The sequence below is a fragment of the Leuresthes tenuis genome, unplaced genomic scaffold (genome assembly GCF_036924035.1).
Source record: "Leuresthes tenuis unplaced genomic scaffold, fLeuTen1.0.hap1 SCAF_11, whole genome shotgun sequence".
NCBI classification, from domain to species: Eukaryota; Metazoa; Chordata; class Actinopteri; order Atheriniformes; family Atherinopsidae; genus Leuresthes; species Leuresthes tenuis.
Genome location: NW_027325365.1, coordinates 19,597,360 through 19,624,952, shown reverse-complemented (window position 1 = coordinate 19,624,952; position 27,593 = coordinate 19,597,360). Strand labels below are relative to the sequence as shown.

Here is a 27,593-nt window from a genome sequence, read left to right as displayed (position 1 = left end):
TGCAACACAGAGCCCTGATTTCAGACCCATCCTAAAATCTTTAACTGTAACATTGAAAAGCTCAATATTCCAACTGCACATTTCAGTCCAACATAGTTATCAGTCTTGTAACATATTTAAGCAACTATTGTCTAACACATTCAACATGTTTCCATGCAAATTTCATCTGACTTGAATTTACTTTAGGCACAGTCCATGTATTTTAGATTGAAATAACATTTAGGTTCCATGATTAAGGGGTGGAAGCGTTTGATTGAAATTAAGTGGTGACTGTGGTGGACCCTGACGTACTGTGCATGTTTACTCTTTTTTTCTTTGCTGTGATTTATCATTGACTTTGGGATGAGAAAATGCTTGTTTATTTGCCAGTCGCTGAACATAACATAACTTACCAAGTTACATTAATAAGACGTTTTTAATTAATGGCTTATAAGTTGTGACTAATTACTTTATTAGTTTTTCGATAACAAAAATGTTGTCAGTTCATACATTGTGAAAAAATATCAATTTAGCTGTTTGTTATCTCTCCACCATTAAGTAGCTTTGTAATTCATCAGGAAGACAAAGAAACCCCCAACAGCATTTGCAATATTTAGAACAGCAGATGTGATCGATTGTCAGAACATGAGAATTTAACACCCATTTTCTGACTTACTAACATCTAGATGGCACGCCTTATCAGGAATAATTTATTATCTTAGAGACCGTTTCATATGAACAAGCCATCAGGATTGCAGTTCTAAATAGTATTAAGTGGAAATTAAAAGAGTTCTTCCTACATAAAAGACATACATACAAAGACATACTTCCTACATACATATCCACATGGCCCCTTAGAGATTGAGAAAGGCAAAACTGTTAATTGGTTGCAACCTGTACTGATAAATCTTACAAGCCAAGGCTAGTTTCGTAACAGTAGCAACTCAGAAGGAGTCATTATCAGTATCTCTACTATATAAACCGTTAGAAACATTCATTAGCCATGAATAACACGAGCATTTATACATTTAGTAAGACATCCTTCACTGGACGTGGTGCTGAGATGTAAAGATGTGGATTTTAAAAATATAGTAATTTTCCCATGTAAGCGACTTGATGATCCTCTACAGGATGCCTCCATGAGAAGGAAATGATGGGGAGGACCAGTGGGTGACTGGTGTGCTGCCTCAGCCAGTGAGCTGCCTACAAAAGGCCATTAGTCGAGGTGTGTAGCTGACAGATGAAGGCCCCCCCTGATAGTGCTGGTTCCTGCTGTGATTTACAATCTTTATATTTAACCGGAGAGAGATTAATTATCGTTGGCAAATTGACAGGGCCAGTGAGGTGAGGGAGGTGTCTGAATGACATTGCCATTCCTCACAGCACTTCCCGCCGGAGGGCTTTGCTCCTGACCTTGGGATGCCAGGCATGTTGGGCACCCCGTCTCCTTTTCAGCAACACCTCCCTGGCCTTTTTTTCTTTAACAACCACCCTTGATTCTTTGTGGACTTGCATCACACCCCTGTCTTAGCTTCTAACCACAGAATGGTTGTCACAATAAAGCAGAAATTTACTGTCAAGCAGAAGTGACTTACATTTTTGATCTCAGAAACTGGTAGACTTGTCCTCAAGCGTGTGTGTGAGAATGAGTGAGTGTGTGGGAGAAATCAAACCTCACCCAAAGCGACAAAACAAAAGAGCCGTGGTACTGCTTTGTTTCCACTCTGCTGGTTTACTGGCCTCGTTTTAAACCTTAAACATGATATCTTGCATCAGTCTTTTTATTCCCTCTTATTCCTTGTCACATGCCTAGTTCGTCATCTCACATGTTAGTGACAATCTTGCTTTGGTCATCTCTTTGGGGAAATAAAGATATTCCCTGTTTTGTTGAAAGTTTTCAAAGATGTAAAGTCTTCTCATGACCGTACAAAAAATTCATAAGTTCCAGCCAGCCGGTTTGCTTAGCACTGTAAGTTCTCTCCAAAGGTTAAAGATACAAAAAAGAAGCAATATGTTTAAGACAAGTTATTAACAAGTTATATCCCTTTTGTTTGATTATAAGAAAATAAAATAAAAGTTCTGTTTTTTTCCTTTGTTATTTATCACCAGAACCTCTTGTCACCTTCTGTTTGAGAGGCTCCGTTTCAGCTGATTGGTTAAAAAATGCCAAACTGCAAGACACCAGCTCATTTTTGGTATGAGCTGTGCCAAACTGATCATTAAGAAAATATTGTGTTTATGTGTCACATCATCAAGTTAAGGAAGAAAAGCTTAGACAAAATACAAGGAGCATGAGGTACTTTGTACGGGGGGATCCAAAGTGCAAAAAATGACCCTTTGAAAAGAATATATTGTTTTTATCTGCAAGACAGCTACACGTTTTTTCCCCCTCTAAATAGTCAAATTGTTACTTTTAAGAAAGGAGAGCTTAGAAAATTAACTGAATTAGTCAATTTAGTGTTTTTCTTCAAGAGCATCTTGAGAAAGACACCATCTAATTGTCTTTGGAATCAGTTCTTCTACAAGATTTGTCCAGAATACACAACATTCTGTGATTTTGCGAAAAATTTCAACATCTTGTTTGCTGGCTTCTTATCCAGAGCAAATGTAAATGCAACAGGACAGAAATTCCCATTTGAAGATGATTTTAAAAATAAATACATTTAAAAAAAAGATAAAAGCTCAATGCGCTCAATGAGCTGCACAAAAAAAATGGATTTGATTCATAACTGACATCTTTGGCTTTGAATCAAACTAGGAGAGAGTGGTTCATGCTTGCATGGGATTGAGCTATCAGAAGAATAACACATCGTTTGCACCTCTAAGCAACAGCTTTTACCTCCTTCCACCTCCACACTCTGGCTCCTCCAAGTCTCCCCCCGATCCCTCTGTTAGTCACCTCTGCTTTGCCAGTCTCATCCATCTCTCCTCACTGCTCCACATAACCAATACACTAAATGGGACTTTCCCTTGATACTTTCATGTGCACTTTGCAGACTGAGGAGCTCAGTGAAGGACAAGGTGCTAATGATTTCCATTCAGTTTACCTTCTGAGACTCAGAAATATACAGTATGTACTGAATAAAGACTCATTTATGACATCAACATTTTATCTTCTAGGTGCTCTGACCAAGAGGAGGGCAGGGATGATGGACACTGGGTTACACAGGAGCAATGGCCACCTTTACAAATCCTTTGGCATCCCCACCAGCTCATATTACAGATGGAAATCACTGAAGGATTATAATAGCAAATCAGCTCTGCTCGGATTAAGATGCTGTTCACCATCAGCAGTCTCATGCTTTCTCTGCCTCCTTGCATTTCTCAGCCTAAATCACACCCCTGCATCAGAAGGCAATGCTTTAAAAGGAGAGATCACACCCCTCCGGAGCATCAGCATGGGAACAATTAGCTGTTAGGTGCAGTACACTGCTCTTTTCATAATGAAGGTTATTTATATAGATCCCCCTAATGGAGCTGGACCTAAGGTTCAAGACTTCAAGACTCTTTCCATCAGTCCCTTCCGTTTTTTTTTTTTGCTTATATGCACAGTGCACAAGCCACATACACCCACAGACATCCAAAATATCCACAAATATCCACATAATGGCTGCAAAATCTGACGCCCACTCAGATGTCAGTTCAAACTGAGACATTACTGACCCTCAATCCAATTATATTTATTGACCATAGAAAATCCATACTGGAGGTTGATGAGCAATCTTTGCTGCCAAATTATAAGGATTGCATGATTATAATTGCAGTTGGTTGTGGCTGTCACTATCTGTATAATGACATAATCTCTTTTGAACTAAACCTCTGACCGTGGTCATGAAGGAAATAAATGTTAACCCTTTTTTTGTTATGACTGGGGCCGAGCTCTTACATCACCCCACTTTTGTGAGTATTGTCAGTCAAACTTAGGATACTCTTTCCAAACTTTTCAGCCATTAACGGACACTGAGATATCATCTCAATGAGGACGACAATGGAACATGTGAGTAATCCACCATGATTTCCAAGACATTGCACTGACTCCACAGATACTAAAGACGCTGAAGGTCATGCACTTTTGAAGGATCACTAAGTGAAAACAGTCTGCCGTTATTCTCAGATAGCCGCATGACTTCATAACAGCTCTCACTTCGTGCAGCACGCTTAATTCAGTCTGCAAGGTCAGAAAGGTCAGTGGACAAAGTGTTGCTCATCTACACAGACTAGCAGCCGCATGCTGCTCCTCTGAGCTCTGAACACAGAGCGCTACTGCTCTCTACTGACAGCTGCACGTCACTTACCAGCTGAAGTTCTCATGTAGTTTTACCTTGTTCCTGATTTTTGAAAGGACGTGGATAACATGATGATGACTTCCTTCAATGGTTGCGGTGGGGTGAAACCTTTTTTTTTTTTTTACGGAGGATATAATCACATTTAATGGCTGGTATCATGACCAAGGTAAGCCCTGGGGAACTGAGCAGGAGCAGGATTTTATATGATACACGTCTTTACCTTCACGGTTTCTGATTGCTGATGATTGTCGACCCCCACATATATCCCATTCATCATTTCCAGCAGGATTTGTGTCTGCCAGGCAGTTTTAAATGTGACTTGGTGTTCCTCTGACTGAACATTGAACCCACCCTTATTTGATTTCATTAATGCCACGACTGTCTGTGTCATGTTGTGTTGTCTCCATCTGGTGGTGTTGAGGGATATTTGGTATTTTAGACTGCTCTTTTAGTCAGGTGTACACATCTATAGGTGATATTAATGCATAATATTTTCTATTACACCACTGTTCACCTACATTCCATCTGTTAAATACACTTCTAACTCATTTCTTTAAAAATCCCTCAAATAACATAATTGAAATATATTATAAAGAGACTCAAAATGCCTCAAAGCAAATACAAAAGGATTCCAAACTATTTTATAAAAGGCTCAAGGAGAACTGCATGTACCCCAAGTAACCACAAAGAGAATTCAAATGGGTCAAAACAGCATCAAGGCCCAGATGTTCAAAACAACTGCAAAGGGATGGAATATAACACAAAACCACAACAGAGACTCATACTGACTAAAAGAAAATACAAAAAAACTCTCCAAATGACACAGACAATGGAGAAATTTAAAAATGTGTTTGAAAAATACCATAGACTTAAAATAACTCATAACAATAAGTATCAAAGCTAACTAGAAACTAATCTGTAGGGCCAGAAACTGACAAAATAGAGATGCAAAATGATGAAAAAAAGACTGAAATGTACACAATTAGATGCAAAGACACAGCAAAGAGACTCAAAAGGCAATGACAGGGAGACTTATAAAGCATCCATGATGTCTGTAGTCGTTCTTTCTCTTTTATTTTGGCTGTCTTGAAGAGGGCGTCTGTGTCCAGAGGCCAGTCGGCTCATAATCATCCATATGTTCATCTCTGTTAGTTATACATGGGATGAAATTATCAGAAAGACTTCACAGAGTAATCTGTTGCAGCACAGCAACACCACAAACTACAGTATCAAAATTACCAGGTGGCGTCTTCACCTTTCTGACAGAGTGTGAACAAAGACTAGAAATTAATTTAACAAAAGAGAAAAGTTGTTTTTGCATTCCTGGCCCCATAATGTGAATTATACTACCTTGAATATACTGACATATAGACAAAAGTACATACAAACTAAAGAAGAACTGCCTTTTGCTAAAGTTCTGATAAAGTTGTGATGAAAATGGATTTGGATAAGAGATGTTATAGTTCACTCATGTGTTCACTACTCAGTCTGCTCATCAGAACCACATATAATGATGTTATTACTAGCACAATAGCCTGCCTATCCATTCAGTGTGTAATGGATAATCAGTGTCTATCTACCGCTGACAGCTTTCAGAGTCCCTGATGCTCAACTGTCTGGAAGCCTTTCTTCTTCTTTTGATGGACTGGGTCTTTACAGCCCACTCCACGCTTGCCTATCTGCCATATGGTGTGCTGGTACAAGAAAAGAACACACTCAAAACTGCATTTTACCCTCTCATATATGAAGTTTTAACATAATTTAAATGGGTCAGTGGATGGTCCATTAACACAACTCCTTTAAAACAGATCAAGTGCTATGGAGATTTACAAAAACAGAATACAATGTTTTTGTTGAAGGCTACAAGTGCTGGAGGAAGTGTTCTTATCTGTACCACAGTATTGTGTCCCCTGTAATGGCAATACATAACACCGTATAATGGGGTTGATGCTAAGGGGAGATATTTTTGTTTTCCTACTTTATGTGTCATGGAGCAGTTTAATCTGTTGAATTAAAAAGGCATACTTCAAAATGAATAAAAATGTTGCACTATATAATGTCACAAATTTAACATTTTAAATTCGGTGAAGTAGATGTAGGTTACCTATGGATTGCATTACTATGCAATTTCTATACTATGTATAGAAACACCCTCCTATATATATATATATATACACATAGTATAGAAATTGCATATATATATACAAAAAGACATATTTCAGCATTGTTCATATTCTATTGGGCAAGATCAATTAGGTCTGAGAAGTTGTGTGGCCACTGGCCTGATAAAGCTTTTTCAGCTTTCTGTTCAACCAAAATTGAACACATTTGACCAAGGACCACTGGTTTTGGAAGTTGTCCCGTCCATGTTTACCTCAGAAACTCTGTAAACACAGTGAACATGAAACAGTAACAACACAAAGACCACTGAATTTACAATGAGCCACTGTTATCACATATGCATCCAGTTTTTTTTTCCAAGTTAGATAAGTGCAAATGAACACGTCGTGTGTAACATGGGCCTATTGAAATATGTTTTAAAAGAAGCACTAAACTCTAAAAGCTGAGAGTGATCAAAGTGGGTAACATTTCCGCTTACAATAATCTATTACCGTTACACAAAGCAAAGCTTTTGAAAGGCACGTGCCTTCCAAAAGGTATCTGGTAACACTTGTGATCACTGGTGCAGGTCTGACTGTGAAAGAGCCGTTTGTTAGTTTCCTCTGCGCTGGATCAAGCTACAGCCCCAACAGACTCCATCTATCGCCTGCGTCATGGTGAAAAGGGAACCCTGCAGAGGCGACGTTGCTGCTATCGCGAGATTTTGTTTTCCATTTCACAAAAGCAAAGTACTCACGATGGCCGCGGCGACGGCGGAAGACTACCTGAACAGGTGTTAAAGTAATGACCAGGTCTGCTGTTCGGCATGAGCCATCTTCTATCCTTTCTGTCCCTTTCAGAGTTCATCAATTAGGCCTCTGCCACAGATAACATTAACTTAATGAACCGTTTCTGTAACGAGAATATTACTTCCCTTTTCCCAAATTAATGAGGCCGCTAATTGTCCTAATTTGTGTCTGAAACCCGGGCATTAAGCTTTCTCTCTGTGCTCACTAGAACCACCTCCGTAGCTTCGGGTGGGAGAAGATAATTACAGACTGTGGACTGCTTCCAACATCAAGAGGTTCTCTGTTCCTGGCGCACGATTGTGTGGATTTATTTTAAACTGTCTTTTGTAAAGAAAATTATAGAGTCTTTGAATTAAACCCAAGACAAAACGATGGCCGGAGAGATGATATGATATGGAGATGGAGATGATACCTTGACAATTTGATTGTGACAGAGCTTTACATGCAGGGTCGGGTGGATGGGATCTGAACACCTTGAACAACTTGGAAAACATTTTATGTAAAATAAGTAAACTTCTGTAACTTAAAAAGGCTTCAGTTCAGGGGGATTCTGGCTTTCAGTGAATGTTTCTGACAGTTTCTCTACAAGTTATCAATATGAATCTATAGTCACATGTGCAATAGTTGTGGGCTAACTTAAGCTGTAACTATTTTTTTCTTTGTGATGTTGACTAAAACAAATACAGACTATTTGAAACTAAAGCCTCGAAAATAGTGCTGAATTAATTATAGATTGCTTGAAGCCACTGTGGCTACCCAGGGGTATAACTGAGAGGATGTGAAGGTGCCCTCTGAGGAACATTAGAACCGCTTAATATAGTAGAAAAGTGAACAATCATATGGTGTATTATAATTAGATTTACTCTCAAATATCTCCATAACCAGAGTAACACACACTCTCTCTCACACACACTCAAAACGCTGTGTGCGTTAATCAAACTAAATGAACTACTCTGGAGGCATTTGGGCTTTCCGGTGACCATAGCAACTTAGGTAGTTGAACAGCAGTCGTGGAACTTTGTGTTGACTCAAGTGGGTGCTGCTGTGGTTAACATGTTTAGGGTTTGAATGGTTAAGGGTCAGGAAATGAAGTACTGGGACCAATGCCAGCTTCCGTCACAAACATCACGGGACAGCTGCAGTTGTCTGTGGTTTTGTGGTTGCCAAGTTGTGACTCACTGCGACGCTATTGGCAGACAACTGAATTTTGAAACTGCTGAGGCAATTTGTGCAGTCAGGTTGGTTTCCTGTGTTTGAATGATATCATAAGAAGGCTAGCGTCCCTGGATGGAGCAAATTTGTGATGAATGTGTCGCTTGTAGCAGGTGTATACTGTAGCTACATCATAAGCTATGCTGTGCATAAAATAAGGCGAAGGGATGTTTAAGAACCAGCATCAGGTTGCAGGTGAATCGGTTTAAAGTGGAAATAACTGTGAACAGAATTATTTGACTCTTTTTACTCTTCTGTGAAGCAGAGCTTTTTTATATATATATATAGCACAATTAAACAAGACAATTCAAAATGCTTTACAGAGTATATTAAATATGTTAATTCAGAATCTACAATAGAAATGTCATAAGGAGAGATGAATAAAAGACAAGTTATTAACAAATATCCATTAAAATTTAATCAAATCAACCAGCAGAGGCTATTTGATTATGTTGCTGTCCTTTGCAAGTTTATTTATCGATTTATTTATGTATTTATTCAGTCATCTTTTTTATCTATCATACGTGTTATTAGCTTCAGTCATAATAACATTCTGTCACTTGTTATTGTGATTAGTATTTCAGTAGAATAGAATGAATTGTCATAATAAATGCATCCATCGTTTATATCATTCGTATTGTAATATATTCTCAATATCAATGCTCAGATTAATTATCATTCACATTATGATTATATTTCACTGTTGTTTCTTCAATGCGTAAAACTCAAGGACACCAGCATAAATCACTGAGATCTTCTGGTTACACAGTGAATTGCTTTTGCTTTTTTTTTACACAGAGTGACTCGTCAATGATGTGATGCACATATCTATAAATGGGCTAAACAGGGCTACATTTGCTCATGCAAAAGTATAGTTTCACCCCCCCACTCGGCCTGTCTCTGCGAGGGTCAGTCGAAGTTGACCTCAGAAATGTTCCTCACACCTCCTCGCCGTCCGCTGCCACTCCTCCGCTCACGCCCCGCACCAGATGGGAAGTGTAGCCGCATTTTTTAAAGCCTGCACGCAGGGTTACAGGCTGTTGCGTTGGCAGTGGAGTTGAAGGAATGAAATATTCATGCATCCAAAAAAGAAAAAGAAAAAGAAAAAAGAGAATGGACTCCCCAGGACGAAGAACGTGCCGATTTATTCAACTAAGACCGGGCCTCATTAAACTGCTGGCGGCGAGGCAGGTCACGGTGATTTTCTTTACCAGTGCACGCCCCCGACTGCGAGTGCCTCACACACACATAGACACATAAGCTAGGAGACAGTTTTTTTTTTGTTTTTTTTGGTGGTGGTGGGGGGGTGATGGTCCAAGTCACCATCACGAGTCTACAACCTATCAGATCTCCCAGCGGACTGGTCTGCGCTGGTGCTGAAGGTGCTCCTCCCCAGTAATTGATGCCGTAATGAGTGATTAGCTCTTGGGTGTCAGCGTTAAAGCGCGGTTGTTGTGGTGGGCAGCATATGGGAGACGTGGGTGACACTGTCTGCAGCAGAGGTGCGCGACTCGTGTGAGGTGCCAAGGGACACCAGCTGATAGGCAAAGTGCAAGGGCCACGTGACAATAACTCAAATTTGTTGCCTAATTCATCTTACCTTCATTTGGTTTCAGAGACAGAAAACATCATATTTATCTCGGAATTAAATAAACAAAAAGGAAGTTGATGAATTAATCATGTATAGCTACTTTTGAGGGGGTTGAGGCTTATCCTTGTTTTCCTCCTTCTAAATGATTCATAAATCGCCTTGAGACAAACTTATCAGTTATCATGGCTCTGCCATAGACAGGTGTGTCTCAAGCCTTGTCTCCCACCTGTTCGTTTTATTATTCTTCTGCAAATAATCAGGGTTAGATCGGCCATATTTTACTGTTTGTTTGAGAACAAACTTGCCCTGCCAGATCTCTCAGGGGTCAGAGCCAATTAAGAAGTCAGTTACTTTGCTCATGAGAAAGAGGTCCAAATGAAATTTCCGCCTCACTTAAATAATCGTGAACATTTGAAATGTCTGATTCTTTCTCGTATGAACTAAGCTGCTTAGGTAAATAAATCAAGTTGAGGAAAGCCGCTCAGAACACTTTCAATTCAAGCTCAGAAGTTTATTCAAAATGAAGCGTTTGCGCGGCGGAGTCATATTATGTGACCTTATTCATTCATGCATATTGTAAATCTATTAGTCCAGTCTATAACAAGATTTTTATTTCATTTATGCATTCTTCCCTGCTCTATTTCCCAAAGATTTTCGAGCGAGCAGTGTACTCCACGCTCTTAAATGATTAATACTTCGGCTCCCCTCTGAGTGAGGATAACAACAAGGTCGTGATTGAGTTACAATGCACAATAGGAGAAGAAAAGTCGAGCTTTGTCTAATTGTTCTCTGACAGGGTCAGAGGCTGCTGCCTCCTGAGGCTGCGGTGCTGTCAGAGCTATTGGAGGGCTGGGAGTGACAGCAAGGTGACTGAGAGGAGGCTCTATAAATTGCTGGCGCAGTGCAAACCACTTCACATACGAAAACATTCGCGGAAGCCTTGTGTGCGACCTTTCTCTGCAGTGCAAAAACCACAGGCCGTCAGAGTGATGGCAGCAAAAGCGGAGCTTTCAAATTGGCCAGAGTACCCGGAGGATTTCGTTCTACTGCAGCAGCGCAACTTGGCTCAAGTCAACTCCAAAACTTGGATTTCTTCTAATTCAATCCGTGCATTCTCACGGAGGGACGCACACGCCGCTTCAGACGCAGGCATCTCACTGGAGAAACTTGTGCCAGTGGATAAACTCCAAGAGTGCGTGTCCGCTGCGAGCATCACAGAGACAGGCCACGGTATAGCATGTGATGGAGGCAAGACGGGCAACTTTGGCCCTCAGAAACACAGGCGCGTCGCAGCCAACGCCAGGGAGAGGAGGAGGATGCACGGCCTTAACAAAGCTTTTGACGAGCTGAGGAGCGTCATCCCGTCCCTGGAAAACGAGAAAAAGTTATCCAAATATGACACCCTGCAAATGGCGCAGATTTACATCACCGAGCTGTCTGAGCTCCTGACCGGCGTGGTTCACCCAGAGTGCAGGAGCCCCCACTCAGGTTCCGCGGAGAAGACCTCCAGGAGGAACCTGATTCACTCTCTCCGGCCGCAGCCCTCCACCCTGCTGACCGGAGAGCAGCAGCGAGACCCAACCGCTCCCAATCAGCTGATTATACTCGGACATACATCTGACTTTGAGTCAAACAAACCGGGAGCGTCTTCCCACAGCAGTGATGGAGAATCTTCGCATCTCAGCGATTTGGAGGATGGTCAGATCGGGAGACAGCTGACAGAGAAAGATTACCACTGACCTCTAACTGGTTCCCAGATGTTTACATGACTATAGACATCTTAGACAGTACCTTGCATATTCTACTGTCATAACTGATTGATTAGATGTTGTCCTGACTGATGAAAAAGTAACTCAACTCCAGCCTTAGAGATCTTCATATGGTTTCTTTCTGATGCCCAGATTAACTCTAATCGGCCTTTTTTATGCACTTTAATGTCCTGAATAAAACTAGTGGCTTTTCTAGTGTCATAGCTGGATTTATATTTTATTTCTAATAATTAAAAAAAAAGTATTTTTCTATTTATGGAGAGCTTAGGGGTATTTTATGAGGGATGTTTTGCTACAATAAAGATTTACTTCAGACAAGAGTGTGCATTTATTTAGTTATTCTCATATATAAGTTATTCTCATATATATGTATGTGTCATCAGAACATGCTCTATTCAAACCAAAATTTGGAGTATTGGCGTTTGGATTATGCTGCAAAGCTGATGATTTATATCTTACTTCTATTCAAGAAAGTATATTCCATTGACGCAACAAAACTGTTGAAATTATTAAAGACATCATCTTTACAATGAAACAGCCTCAAAGTCCATTTCAGCAAGCTTAGCAGAATGAGTTTAAATATACTGATGTGCAACAACAAAACAAAAAGAATATTCTGCTTTTGTAGCTCTGCAATCCTGGCAGAGAATGCCTTCCAAATTAATTTTTCATACAAGAAAAACATATAAACATCTGCGAGCACAAGATGCCTAACTGTGTACCCCAGTGGAAGGGAATTGATAGCAATACAGATGCTAATTATGTCTCATGACAGTTTATCATTGTTGAAATTGCTCCTTCTTGTTTGTCTGTTAACTAACAGCCTACAGCCTACTACTAAAATGTGGGGCTGCCCGCCCTATGGGGAAGATTTAGTTGGAACTTTGCCAGGTCCTTAGAAATCATTTCTGCCAGCCTTTGTTTAAAGCTGCCAGGAGCCTGTGAAGGGGTGACGCGGCCAGTGGAGCTGATGGCCTCCTCTGTCTCCATGTCATCTACCGCCGCAGCCTGTGGGTCGAACCATGGCTGGGTGGTGTCATCCGCTGGGGGTAGATACAGGCTTTGGCGCTTTGGTGAGGCACAGTGATCGGATGTGGGGATGGCAAAGGGAGCAACCTGGGGTGGGATAGAGGGAAAGGGCTGGAGATCTGAAGAAGGAGGAGTGATTTTCACATGAGAATAGATGCAATCGGACTCATCTTTTACAGTTTTTTTTATCAGGGGAGGTGTGCCTCTTCTCCAGTTGCAATAAGTACCGTCCTCCATGAAGTTATCCATATTTATACCCTCTAGGGATTGGCACCGTTCATCTTCATCTTCATCATCAGCTTCCTTTCCCAATGCCTCCTTGCTGCTTGAGAGACCAGGTTTGATAAGACTCGGATGCCTCACATTTTGTACAGAGCTTTTAATAATGGTAGAGTAGTGGCTGCCAGACTCTATTTCAGTGTGGAAATCAGCAGGATTGTAGACAGGAGGACTGGCAACCCAGTTATTTGTGACTGGGGGGACAACAGAGGACATGTCACATGATCCTCTGTGGATGCTGAGAGGCTGGACACTCTGCTTCCTCTGCACAGAGCACTGCCTGACTATAGCTTGGAAGATCTCTGGGCCGTGCTGCGTCAGGAAGGTGAATACTCCTTCTCCTGACTCACAGCGACGACCCGCTTCAATGCTGAATCCCCCCTGCAATCACACAAAAAATGGCTCTCCTGAGATGAAATAAACAAGTTGTAGCACGTTATATAGTGAGCTTCACTGGACTCTGAAAAAGTTAAATGTTTTATTGATCTTGGGTGAAGTTGTTTCCACACTATCCTGCCGCCGGCTGTCACTTTATATTTGGAGTTCAAACATTTTTCATTTGCTAAACTTTCCTCTAACTCTTGGAATGAAGATGCTGTCTTGCTCACAGCTCTATGCAGTTCATTAAGTACTTTACCTCAACTTGTCCAAATTTGCGCAGGAGTCTATAGGGCCAGCTGTAGATGATTCCACCAGTGTTGATGGTGAGGAGAACCAAAGCCTCACTGTCAGGGGTCACCAAATACTCCCCAGCTAGGTTGCACCTCTTTGAGGCCTCTGTGCTATGGAAGGTCACTTGGTAGTGGTTTGGAGGAATCTCTAAACATTAGAAAACATGACAGCATGCTCAGGTTAGTGTTATGCAAATAAGTGGTTAAAGATGTTCTGTAAGAGGTCTGAGAAGCAATGTATCAGCAGAGAAGACAAATGCACACCAAATACATTTCCATGTTGAAAAAAATGTCTTTTAAAATTGCTTGCATTATACTAATCTCTTCATGTGACTACCCTTGCAGGATTGTTTAGAAGTGTAATCCATTTGGAAATAAAAGGAAATGCATTTTTATAAGCCTGAGCTTGCTGACACAAATGCATTCTGCCTTTCATGTTTGAATAAATTAGTGTTTGTAGCTGCTGCTCACATCTATTGAACGCCCCTGCTGATGTCTTGAATTTATGACGCTATGACATTTTCATCCGTTATAATAATATATTCACCAATTTACTTTTACTAACAGGTTATTTGCATTTAGTGACAGTGATGAGTATAATTAAGTGCTATTATTTCCTGTGGTTGTGGAAAAAACATGTGCTCAAGCAAAGTGCTGATATCGGTGAGCTCAGAGACATTTCTACGGTGTAGTCTGACAGGGAGAGAAACGCGCAGAAAACCTGACAAACTGCGGGACGGAGGTGTTTGGTGGTGGAGGTTGCACACACACAACCGTCAAGCTGAAGAATTCAACACCCGTCCTGACAAGGGATGCGTTAAAACAACTTGACTTTGAAATGGGATTTCTTTGAGTCACTGTTTGGAAAGGTTTAAGGTTTAAGCATTAAAAACTAAATGTCCACGAATGAGCTTTCAAAACTGCTGGGTCAAGATTAGAAAAAAAAAACCATCCTGAGCCGGTCAGATATCAGAATAACACACCCCCATTAAAATATTCTATATATAATATATATTCTTTTTCTGGATTGCTTGTGTGACAAAACATGTTGGAGACACAAACCAGACTAAAATACATTACATTAGAATTTGTGCTAAGTGTCATGGAAGAATTACCCAGAACTCACATGTGCTAATAATAATCTTTTGGTTTTGTTACTATTTCCCTCTTTGCTGTTAGACTTATCAGATGTGTATTAGTAGGCTATTAAGTACAGCAGACTAATTCTGAAAAAGGAGTTTTTTCTTGACCTGTCTGGCACTTGTTTAGGGGCTGTTTAACAATTATGGGCATACTTAGGGGTTGGGGTTAGAACCTTGTTTTACACTTAAAGGACATCCTCACAACTATTAACGGCAAATTTCCTTGGAACTCTTTTCCTTTCTTAAGGAATGTTAGTTTGGGCCTCTGCGTATTAGGTCAATGTGATTCTTAAAAGACTGTAGATCTGAGCATGCATGGTTGATTGTCTCATTAGTCTCTGTTAGCCCTCTGATATGATGGAGAGGCAACCTGTCCAGGGAATACCCTGCCTTTGGCCCTATGCCCAATGAGAAAGCCCCCCACCCCCCATCCTGCTTCAACCCTTAACAAGATGAAGTAGGAATACAAAATGGACATAAAGGAGGGAGATGAACTACAAAATAACACAAACTAAAGTAGAGGAACCACCAATCTATCTTTATTAAAAAGGAAAAGCACACAACTCTCTACCCACTCTCCCTGATTCCCTTTCATTTAGTTCCTTAATAATGGTGTCATAACCTTAGAGCTGAACAATTACCTTAGCAAGAACAGTGTTAGAATCCTTCCACAGGTCAAGAGGAACAAAGAGAAATTACCTCTTTTCCAAGATGAGTAAATGTCATTATCTTCCATGGTTAAGCCATTTCCTCCCACGAAATCCCCTTTGGCTTGTTCTCCAGGATCCCTCTGTGAACACAGTGGTATGGTAAACATCACACGGAATGTACACCTCCCTCTTATCTCTGTTTTATGACATAAAAGTGGTAAGATGCAAGCAAGAACATAGCTTGTGCAAGCACGAGAATTGGAGAAGTGACAGAAGTTTCAGATACTGTTTTAACTTCCTCATTATGTTATCTATCAGAAGTTGTGGGTAAAGTTTCTCATCACTTTTCCCAAATCACAATGCTGATATAAAAGGGGAGAGTTTCAGTGGTCAAGAGGACAGATGACTGATACCTGGAAGGCGAGAAGGCAGAGGGCACTGAGCCACTCCTGGCTCGCCATGGAGGCGAAGGTGTAGGTGCACTGGGTGGTGTTTAAGTAGAAGGCTGTACAGCCCGAAGGGCAGGACTCCTTGGCAGCAGGGGTGGCACTGAGACAGTCACTTAGACGCACCACTTTTCTCTCTTGCGATTTCTGACGACCAGCCTTTATCTGCTCGCTAATAGAACTGCTGTCAGATACAGTGTAGAGCTCCAGCCGGCCCACCCCAGTAGAGCTGGGCTTGTAAAGCACCATCCACATTTTACGCCACGTTCTCTGAAGAGAAGAGAAAGAAGTGAATGCTTATGAGTGAGTTTTTCTCCTAGACTCTAAAATCAGTTTCTGTTTAGAGTCCAAAGTGAACCGCTCCGGCCCATTCATTTCCATTTACACTTTACACAAAGGACATGTGATTAGACAGCGGAAAACCTGTTTCTGTTGACACACAAGTTCACACTTCTATTATAAATACTATAATATTATATGAGTTATACTGAGAGTGCTAGATTTAACAAAAACAACTTCACAGTCGACAGACAGTTCCTGTTGTCCAAGCCAAAAGGCCAAATAAAAGTGCTTTGTATCAGATTTACCATCCATTCTTCGCATTATCTTGCCTCTGTTTTAATTGTAGAGACACAAATTAACTTTGAGAAGCACATTTAAAACCTACAAGGTAACACCATTCACCAATGTGGCAAACATATTCAAGCTTCTGTCTGCAGACCATTTCAATAAAATCTGCTTGTACCTACCTTAGGTTTGGTACTTCTGCTGATTCTATATCTCTTTTTGAGCATGTCTTTGTTTTAAGCGTATTTGTGTGTAATCCAAGGGTTTCATCATGTTTAGCATCATCTTAGGGGAAATTCATCATATATTAAATGCTGAAAATGGTTCATCAAGGAGCACTCTCTCTTCAGAAAGTGCCAGTTAAAGGGCAAAATGCCGCATGGTTCACTCTAGATTTATCCAAATGGCTTCAAACTAAATTTGAAAGCCAGGACAACAAATCTTCGTTTAGACTGGCAACTTTTCATGTGTTCATGTAATACACACACAGCTGGGATTAGAAAAACTAAAGCTGCCCATGCTGTGGTGAAACAATTTCTTGAATTTTAAGTCTAATAAATCCACTGATGGAAAGGAAAAAAACTCAGAGCTTCTGTCATGCTTTCTTAAGGGCTTACACAATATTATCTGATAAGGCTACAATGCTCAGCTGCTTTAACAAGCATTTCATTGATGCTCATTTCACGACTGATTCTTATAATTACTTCGGAGGGTAATCAGTTGTTTTTTTTTTTTAAAACCATGCCATGTCAAATCAATCCTTACTTTTCATGCAGTTCTAGTCTCAAAAATACAGAAACCTTTAGACATTAAAGAGCCTGCAGGTGTAACTCAGAGCTATGCTTTTTAGATCTAGCAGTTGATTTTAATGAACCCCTACTTCAATGGCGCTGAAACAGAAATCTGCCTTTTTTCTTCACTTGTTTGAAAGAGGTTAGAAGAGGTTACCCTGCAGTCTTGTGGGCCCATCTCCAAATTGTCTGCTCCAGTTAAGGCCCTGGAATCCCTTGAGGGCAAGCCGGATAAGTTTCTATCTGCTGATAATCATTTATCCAAAGTGCAGTCTGGTTTTAGGGAGAATGCAGCACAACTGTACCAGAATTAAAAGTAGAAAGTGACTTTTCTGAATCCTGGAACCACCCGTAGTCATTCTCTATACCCTGATCATAGATCAGTTTGGTTCAGTAACTCATCGTGACTTACTGCAACACAGTTACATGGCAGTATGTCACAAAATGCAGCATGCTGAACAATGCTCTTGGACAGGGCTTTCTCTTTTATTCGTGCACATTGATACCAAAATGATAAATTGTAAGACATAAGACAGTATCACTGTGCTTTGTGGAATAGACACAATGGAGTGTTTTAGTACATTTAAGTCCATGTTAGGAGGCTTAAGGTGTGTGGACACACACACACACACACACACACACACACACACACACACACACACACACACACACACACACACACACACACACACACACACACACACACACACACACACACACACACACACACACACACACACACACACACACACACACACACACACACACACACACACACACACACACACACACACACACACACACACTAAACTTTCCACTGGAATACATTTATGCTGGATCTCATGAAAAGAAAAATGAGTTCACCTGACCCTGTGAAACTAGTTTAACGTTATGCCTATTTCCAGATTTAGTAAGAGGTCAGGCTGGTGAGGGCCACAGCAAACCTGTGGTCTTCTTGTTCCTTTGCCGCTGCTGACGCCAGCCTCTTTTCATCTTCAGCTTTTTCACCAATGTAGCGTAATTTGCTTCGAAAATTTGCTGCAGCGTAACTAAATGTCTGTGCCGACTACAAAACAAGCACCAAGCATGACTGAAAGTGTTCTTTAGATTCAATCTTGCACCGTCTCTAAAAGGTAAATGTATGCATTTGCATCATCTGGCCTTTTCCTGACGATCAGAAGGTCTAAGCTGAAAACACAACAAGCCACAGCAACTCAAATTTCACCAGATGTGCAAAAACTCCGACAGGGTTGGTTTTTGCTCCCCCTGCACTTTCTTTTCTAATGACACAAATGGAAAAAAAACTAAAACTCACATATTATTAAGAGTATTTAAAAACTAGAAGTGATTTCATCTGCGGCGGCCGGGACCAATGTTAGCTCTATTTAAAAAGAACAGTGGTTTTAAGCATCCGATCCAGACTGTGAAGAAATGCTCATATTCACACGGGGTTAGTCTCCCTAAAGGTGTTGTGATGCAGCACAAGGACAACTTCCAACGCCATTAAACTTCCAGAAGCGTTTGAGAAGATTAACAAATATGTTGCTTATAGAAGTTCCCCAATCATTTCTAGCAGAGCAATTAGTTTTGCCTAAACAGTAATCAAATTTAGAGGATACTGTTGAAGGAGAGTCACACAAGATTTTTGAATAAATACAACAATGATACAAAGCACTGCTCTGTCCAACATACGGTGGCATAAAAGTCAATATTCTGCCTTTGAATGTAATGACTCTCAATGGGCTGTACTCCTAATTCAGATTTCCAGTCTGCAAAAAACAACTGCCATGTCTAAGCTTTACACTTCTTGCAATCCTTGAAAGTGAAACAAATGAACGCTGAAAGTCAACAAATAGTTCAAAAGAAAAGAAAAACGCTCAGAGTTGATCAAGAATGATGACTCACCATAACCTTTCCAAACTTGACTCCCTGAAGGTACAACATCCCCTCCTTAAAGACAACATCCATGCTCACGGGCTTTGTCTGGGAACCTTTCACTCAACTACAGCAGTTGCTTCTGTTTGGTCCACTTTGAGTAGTGAGAGGGTAAAATTAGAAATCAGATACCACAAGAAAAATTGTTTCCTTGACGTCACCAACCGCCTTCATATTGTTAGCGACGCGTGTGCCTCTATGGGTAATCAAGAGTGAAGTTATCCCCGATCTGCGACTTTACTGTTGCAAAACAACGGCACTCGAGATGTGTGCTGCTTGAGTTGAACTTCCTTTTGCATTATTCTGTGTGTTTCAGCAACTTCCTCATCATGTAAAAAAAAAGTGATGCCAGACCTCTCAACTTTTACAGACAACACAAAAGATCCATAACAAATATAGGGGTTTTATTTACAATTAGAGCTTGAAAAGTGTATTTTACAAAAGACATATTCCTAACAAGTGTCAGGAAATTTGCAAACGACCCATCCTCTTATCTAACAAACCTACATACGGTGTTGAAGTGATGATAAAATATACTTCCTTACTTCAGTGACATGACATGTAACTACAGTTTCCTCAGAAATCTTTCTCACTTCCTTAGAATATTGGACAATCTTTGTTCTGGTGAAAAAGCTTTTAGAAGTCCATTGAGCTATGAGCCAGGTAGTCTTTCCGTCCGATGTTGGTGACCTGCTTGGTCTGCATGGCCTCCAGCTTTGGACAGTCTGTAATACGATGACCGAGACCACCGCAGAATGTACAGCCCCTCTCTCCTGTGAAAAAGCCCAAATCAGATAGTGATAAGTAATGAGAGACAACCGCAAAGGCCCAGTCGTAAGCAGGCAAACTGGACTCACCTCCGATGTCCAGCATGGTTTCGTCTCCTGTCTGGAGTACCTGGAGGACTGGAGGGACCTTCTGCTTGGCTTCGACTAGCAGAGCTTTAAGATCCATCAACACCGACTCATCTATAAGGAGGCATAAGACACACACTTGCTGTTAACTTGCCTTCATTGAATACAGAACAAGCCTGCTAAAGCCAGGTGCAAAAACAAAAAAAGTCATGATAATTCAAAGCTGTGTAGCCCTACAGTCTTGGTTTCACACCCTGTTTTTACAAACACTATGACATCTGTTATAAGCTGCGCTAACAATAGTAAACCACACGAGTACTTATGCATCCTGAGTATCTCATCTCTCGTTTCTCAGCAGTAATTAATCACTTTATGAGGCTTTTACATCCTTTTTGTAAAAAGGTTGCAAACCATCTCACAGCAGTCACTATACTGACACGAGATTGTGACAATAAAATATAAATATGTTTTCTTACCGCAGCCTTTATTGATGAACGTTGTGGCAATACCAGTCTTGCCCGATCGCCCAGTTCTTCCAATTCTGTGGACTGAAACAAGAACATTTGAGCCAATTAGTTTTAAAACACATAACGTGACAATTTAAAGAAGGTTGATGGTTTTTTATATACATTGACTCTTACCATAGTTTTCTATCTCCTCAGGCATGTCATAGTTCACAACATGCTGAATAGCTGGGAAATCCAGACCCTTGGAAGCAACATCTGTTGCAACTAAGACATCCTTCTTTCCTTCTTTGAATGCTTCAATGGCTTTTGTTCTTTCCTCCTGATCTAAAGAAAACAAACAAAAAAAAACATCAAACAGCAAATATCACTTCAACAAAGCAGCATTTTCAAATAAAATAGCATAACTGTTGAAAATAGAATCTTGTGATAATTGTAGCTAGTACTGCCATCTGGTGGTGGTACTGAGGAATTACAAGACAACTGAGAAGAGAAGCTCTGAGCTGAGTTTGAAGTGTGGTGCAACATTACTCGAAATACAGTGATCCTCTACACGGAAATGTTACTGTGCGGCGACTGCTTTGCATTTCAGTGATCAGAACCGAGTCCAGCATACCTTTTCCTCCATGTATGGCCACTGCCTCCACTCCCTTCAGCAGCAGATACTCATGGATGGCATCTACATCTGCTTTCTTCTCAGCAAATATGAGCACCTGACATAATAAAGAGGAACTTGAGACATGTTTGATTTCATATATTTTAGAACTGCGTGCATTAACTATCTGGCGGCACCTACCGGAGGTGGTGTTTTCTGGAGACACTCCAGGAGGTACACCATCTTGGCCTCCTCTTTGACGTATTCCACTTCCTGCACACGCATTGAGATTTAGCCCGTGAAATTTTGGCATGAGCGTGTTTTTCAAATTCAGTGCAATCTTATCTTATGAAAAGAAAAAAAAAAAAGAAACAAAAGTGCAGAGAAAGATAATGTACCTGGATCACATCCAAGCTGGCAGCTCCGGCCCTGCCCACATTAATAGTGATCGGTTTGACCAGAGCACTCTTGGCAAAGTTCTGGATCTTCTTGGGCATAGTAGCACTGAAAAGCAGGGTTTGTCTTTGTCCCTGGGAATGGAAAGGAGAACAGTCAGGGTTATTGTTGTCATGGTAAGTTTGTGATCATAAAAAAAATATCCAGCACCGACAGACTGATGGCAGCAACTGGAACAAAAGGCTTGGCCAGCAACGTGAAGAGCGTGCTGCCTGTGAAAACATTAGGCGTGGGAGAGAAACTAAAGATGCCGAGAAGCAGGTTTCATGGACAAATTTAGTGAAGCTTTGAAAAAGTTTCAAACTTTTGATCTTTTCGTGGGCATCCTACTCAAAATAACGACTGATTTACAGCTATCTATATATACATATGTAGAGATACACCTGATAAAAACCACAACAACGCAAAATAAAACTGCTTCATTAACGGTAAGATTACTGAGAGCGAAAGCCACAAAAGGGTGTCTCACCTTAAAATAGGAGAAGATGGTCCTGATGTCTTCTTCAAAACCCATGTCAATCATCCTGTCTGCTTCATCCAGAGCCAAGTAGCGGCATATGTCAAGGCTCACCATCTTCTTCTGCAGCAAGTCCATCAATCTTCCAGGGGTGGCGACCATCATGTGGACACCGCTGGAAACAAGAGGACACAGAGAAGGTCAACCAAACGGATGACTCACCACCTAAGCTTCTTAAAATGTTGTTTTGTTGTCACCCCTGTTCTCAAGTAGCAAGGCTGTAGTGCATTTCTGCTACAAACCCAATTTGTAACGCATAATGACGGGGAGATTTCATCTTTGTCTGGTTTGTTCCTCCCAGAATGACAAAGCTGAACGAGGCAGCTTTTGCCCGACACTCACTCCAAACTAAAGTCTGGATGGAATCCAGATTTTTGGCTCCAAACAAGCCATCAGTCTCACTTACTGTTTCACTACCTCCATCTGCTCCTTCACAGACATTCCTCCGATGCAGAGAGCAGTCCGCAGCTGAGGAGCTCCTTCCTCCTCCAGCAGTTTGCAGTAATACTCTATGATGCCATGCGTCTGCCTCGCCAACTCTCGCTGAAAATCACACATGCTTTAAAGTCATGGGAATCAGAAAAAGAATGTTTCTCACAGCTAACGCCATCATATCCGAGGGGAAAATATCCACAGTCTGAAATTGTACTCCCCAGTTTCATAACTGACTGGAAAAAAAACGTTTACTCATCAGACATGCTTCAGGAAATGACTTCATGACTCTGCCAAATAAATGGCAAAGTCAGGCTGCATTTGACCGTACTGACTGAAACTCTAAAGCCACAGATGAGGATACTAACAAATCAGTATGTTGCAGTCTGATCTGTCACAATTCTCTGAGGTGAGCGTGATCATTTCCCATAGTTGCTGAAGCGATTATTTTCACACTCGAGGGGAGAAACGTCACATTTTCATCGACATGTCCGCATCTTTTCCCTTTTTCTGGTGGTTTAATGGCACCGAGTGTTTGTCTAGCGCGTCTTACTGAAGGACAGATGATGAGTCCATACGGGCCCTCTCTCTTGAAGAAAGGCAGCCTCTTCTCCTGCTCCAGGGAGAACATGATGATCGGCAGGGTGAAGACCAAAGTCTTTCCCGATCCAGTGAAGGCGATGCCAATCATGTCTCGACCTGACAGACTACACACAAACACCGTCAAGCTTAAGAACACTTCACATGTATTTTCACCTTAACACTGCACTGTAGCTCCGTGTGCTGAACTTACACCGTAGGGATTCCTTGAATTTGAATTGGTGTTGGGTGCACAATTCCCTTCTTTTTTAAGCCCTTCAGAATCGCTGCAAACACAGTAAACAGAGATTTGTTGCCAGTTGTTTACTGAGTGGCTGAAGGTTTTATCTGGGAGGACGGCGTGAGACTCTGTGGGTTTTCACCTGGTGGAAACTTCATCTCCCTGAAGCTTTTGATGGGAGCAGGGATGCCATCTCCATCCACCAGGATGTGAAATTTCTTCCTGACGCGTTCGTGTCTGGTGTCTGGCATATTCAGGATGTAGCGCGGCGCGTTCCAGCTGCAAGGACGAGTCGGGTTAGAAGGACGGCAAGACGAAGGAAACGAGCAGAAATCCCAGCTCGAAACATTTTACTCTCAAGAATTCACTGACGCGGACCTCACCTCGTTTTTATGGGATCATCATATATGATACCTTTGGCCATTTCCTTCACAGACATCAGAGCTACAAGATGAAAGATAAAAGTTCAAAGTTTGCACAATTACTTTTAGACATCTATAAGTTTATAAATCTGATTAATAATTCAGCACGACTTCAAAGGCACATGACGGCACTATTTTACCTCTGCCCTCAGCAACACTTTCAAGAATCTTCTCCTCCTCTTTCAGCTGCTTCTCTTTGGCTGATTCCTTTCGGGCTGCAGATACAAACATGAGGCTACTGAGATTTAAAGAGCCCCGTATGATTGAGTCAATTGAAAAAAAAAAAAAGACAAAGGTCATCACACGAGTCAAGTCTGGTTTGAACGACTGGAACATACCTTCAGCCTTTTCTTTAAGGTGCTGATGCTGGTCAAGGAGACTAACATTGGAGCGAGGACCAAGACCCTCGTCTTCATCCCTCTGCTCCTCTCCACTGTCCTTCTGCTCCTCGTCCACCGCCTTTCCTCGTATACGCAACATCTTCTGGAGCTGTGAAGTACGCGTTCATTTATGCTTTAAATGATCATAACCACAAGTGATGTTAATATACTTCGCTGACTGAATCCCTCATTGGGGATACATGCGTCGATCGCAGCTTTCCTGCCTTAACACCAACTCAAAAAACTTCAATTCAAAGAGTTTCGGATTCCCGCTCCAACACCAAGGCCATTTCTTTTTTTCAAAATGTTAAATCTATGTGTGCAGCTTACTAAAATCCCACCGACATCCTTTTTGGCAAGGTAACACGAGACTGCTAATAAAGTGTCAGTGGCTTGCTGTACCTTGGTTAGCAAAAACAAAACATTTTACTGTAATCTATGAAAAAAAACAGGCTAATAACCAGCTTCATAAATTCTTTACTGGCCCCAGTACTCCACTGGTGGACTAGATTGGCAAGTGTCTCCCATTTCTAAAGTGTTAAGCAGGACAATGCTTGATAACTTACCATTTGTTGCTTTCTGATTTTGACCGGCACATACGGGACATAATCATCATCCTCTGATCCGCCCGAGCCAGACTGTTCATCCTCCTCATAGGTTCTCTGTCGAAAAACAAAGTGCACTTACTATAATCAGCTACGCTGTTTTTCTCCCCAGATTCCAGAACATTGACTGATCTACGGAGCGAAATGACCACAGCACGGTCGCAGTCATGTCTTATATCTTTAAGAATGTTTTTTTTGCATAACAAAGAGTTTTGCATCGACGTGTTCCTCATGGACATACGTGAAAGTACATCTCGTCCTTTTAAACCTCTGCAATGTACTTCTGTTCCCGCTTAAAAGAGGAAACAAACTCGGAACAAGCCCATAAGTTAGGTTGAAAAGAGGAAACTATGCGCAGGACTTTGAAAAAAAAAAAAAAAAAGGTTCAATAATTGGGAAGGTTGCTCTGACATACAGCTGTGAAAAAGAAAGTACACTTTCTTTCAATGCAAAGGTTTTTTGTATCAGGACATTAGAAAAGTGATCTGGTCCTTACCAGGTCTTAAAATGACACGAGTACAACTGTTAAATCGTGTTTTATTTAGGTTCTTTCAGTTTTCGGCTTCATATCAATCATCTGATTGACAGGCAGCTGTGGCTTCTGGGTTGAGCCTACAGAGGCCGGTCCAACTCTTTTTCCCTTCATTCGGCAGCAGCAGTCGCCCCTTTGGGTGCTCGGTATGTCCTTTCTCTTTGAATCAGTTTATATTTAGCAACAATTATCAAAGTTATGACCTTAAACCACAGTTATATTCTGTGCTTGTCGTAACACAACAACATACTTTACGCTGTTATGCATAATTACTTATTTAACAAAACTAAGTGGAAACTCAGAGCACAAATTTGACTCTACAATCCTTTGGTATACAGAGGAGTCCATGGTGAATTCAATGATGACTGTAAGGTGCCCAGGTCCTGTGGCTGCAAAAGAAGCCCAAATCATCATCTCTCCACCACTGTGCTTGACAGTTTGTATAAGATGGACAAGAAACTCGAGTTTTGTTTCTGCTGTCCAAAGAACACTGATCCAGGAGTCTTGTGGTTTCTTCAGATTCAACTCTGCAGACCTGAGCCACGAGCAATGTTCTTGTGAGACAGAACAGACTTTTTCCTGGCACTACTTGTTCAGTTTTTTTCTAATTGCACTGTCATGCACTTGTCAGGCAATGTTCACAGAGTCACTCTCTCCTATCTCTTTTTTTTTTGCAGTTTCTTTGAGCATTGAACGGCCTGGCCTTGGGTTGAACAGTCCTGGGAAGATTGGAAACAGTCCGTTTTCCACTTATTATGAATCTTTCCAACTGAAGAATGATAGACTGAAAGTTGACTTGCAGTCTGCTTCTGCATTTTGACTAAAGTTTTGTCAAATAAATAATGACAGTGTAATATATCACGACCGTTGTAAGGGCAGTTTTTCTTAAAATAATCATTATCTACTTTACTTTGTACTTTTTAGTTTTGATTAGTGATACACAAGTTGTATGTATTGAGAGACGGTGTACATCTGGTAGGATTACTATGCTGTGGAGAACGTTTTGTTGGCACGATTTGACCACATTTGTTGCTTTAGATGCTGAGCATCAATGCGAATTCATTGAATGTTCACTTCATTCTTAGATTAAATGTTCTTTCCTGACACAAACTGCCACTTTCAGGATGGAAACGCCACCATCGAGTGAAGTTTCTGGACGGCTTAATGAATTTCAAAACGATGTGAAAAGCTACGATAGTCACAATATCTCACCTACTCAGGTTATAAATGATTGCTCTCCCTATTACCAAATAGATTAGGATTGTCTTGATATTACACGCGCAATCGTGTCTAAAAAGTGCATCAGCTATTATGTACAGACTCATTGGAGTGTTAAGTTAAACAATAGCAGTTTTTTCTGAGGCGTTTAATCGTCATTTGTAAACGTAATCATTTCGTATTTGCTGCGGGTATTGTGGAACTTCACTATTGCTAATCTTAACATTTATACGTCACATAATTCAAATAACTGGCCCCTCTGTTATTCGAACTTTAATAGTCAGTTTGTTAAAAATGTTTTTGACGCCGTAATAGGCAATATTTTTTAGACAGTTTATAATTAGCTAGCTAACATTAGCTGTCGGTAGCTAGCATAGCTCTTCATGTTTTTCATACCAAGCGCTAAACTTACCTTTTTGAGATGATTTTCGGTCTCCATTTTGCTTATGAATTCGATAACGTTTTATATGTACTTTAACAACTAGTTACAGATCATATACTAGCAACAAAATTCAATTGATAAATGCAATACGCATGTTTACACTACTGAGGAAGCGTTGATATCGTACGGGGCGCTGGAGTGGTCAAACCTTACAGCGTCGCGTCTTCCAAACAAGTGACGTCGGACAAGCACGCTGCACAAATGCACTTATCATGGATACCAAACCAAAACGTTAAACTTAGAAAGCAAACACCACACTTTATTTTTGTCAAAACGTTTTTGTTTTAATCTTTCAGTACGAAAGATTTTTCACAGTATCAAAAAGTGAATTAAAAAAAAAGAAACAAGCCAACATACACTTGGCTATTATTGGTATAGTATAAATCTACATTCGAAACATTTAAGATAATCTTCTCTAACTGAGTATAACCTGGAAAGCATCAGAGGCGTTATATTTAAAAACAAATTCTCAGGACATGTTTAAAAAAAAAAAAAAAAAAAGAAATCATCCATCTCCATGAAAGCCATCAGCTAAAACAGTGATACTGGTGAAAACCCAAAGGTTGGTGAATGATAGGTGTCTGTTGTGATCAGAAGATA

At 40.8% G+C, this 27,593-nt stretch overlaps 3 protein-coding genes across 3 annotated transcripts; 1 reads left to right on the top strand and 2 right to left on the bottom strand.

Moving 5' to 3' along the window:
• The first annotated feature begins 10,909 nt into the window (after nt 1-10,909).
• On the top strand, nt 10,910-11,716 carry atoh1b (atonal bHLH transcription factor 1b). The gene has a single exon (XM_072396386.1). The coding sequence runs from the start codon at nt 10,967-10,969 to the stop codon at nt 11,714-11,716; it is 750 nt and encodes a 249-aa protein (XP_072252487.1). The 5' UTR covers nt 10,910-10,966.
• Nucleotides 11,717-12,315: 599 nt separating this feature from the next.
• Nucleotides 12,316-19,432, bottom strand: dok3 (docking protein 3). Its single transcript, XM_072396460.1, has 5 exons — nt 19,227-19,432; nt 15,931-16,233; nt 15,567-15,657; nt 13,692-13,873; nt 12,316-13,435 (listed from the first exon to the last, which is right to left on the bottom strand). Exons 1-5 carry the CDS (start codon nt 19,287-19,289, stop codon nt 12,584-12,586), a joined length of 1,491 nt encoding a protein of 496 aa, XP_072252561.1. The 5' UTR covers nt 19,290-19,432; the 3' UTR covers nt 12,316-12,583.
• A 207-nt stretch (nt 19,433-19,639) lies between these two features.
• Nucleotides 19,640-27,142, bottom strand: LOC140318246 (probable ATP-dependent RNA helicase DDX41). The gene is made up of 17 exons (XM_072395970.1): nt 26,964-27,142; nt 24,763-24,858; nt 24,155-24,305; nt 23,957-24,031; nt 23,778-23,838; nt 23,537-23,673; nt 23,368-23,440; nt 23,128-23,281; nt 22,549-22,685; nt 22,095-22,257; nt 21,568-21,699; nt 21,371-21,442; nt 21,191-21,287; nt 20,752-20,901; nt 20,587-20,658; nt 20,114-20,224; nt 19,640-20,029 (listed from the first exon to the last, which is right to left on the bottom strand). Exons 1-17 carry the CDS (start codon nt 26,988-26,990, stop codon nt 19,893-19,895), a joined length of 1,845 nt encoding a protein of 614 aa, XP_072252071.1. The 5' UTR covers nt 26,991-27,142; the 3' UTR covers nt 19,640-19,892.
• Between the last annotated feature and the right edge of the window lie 451 nt (nt 27,143-27,593).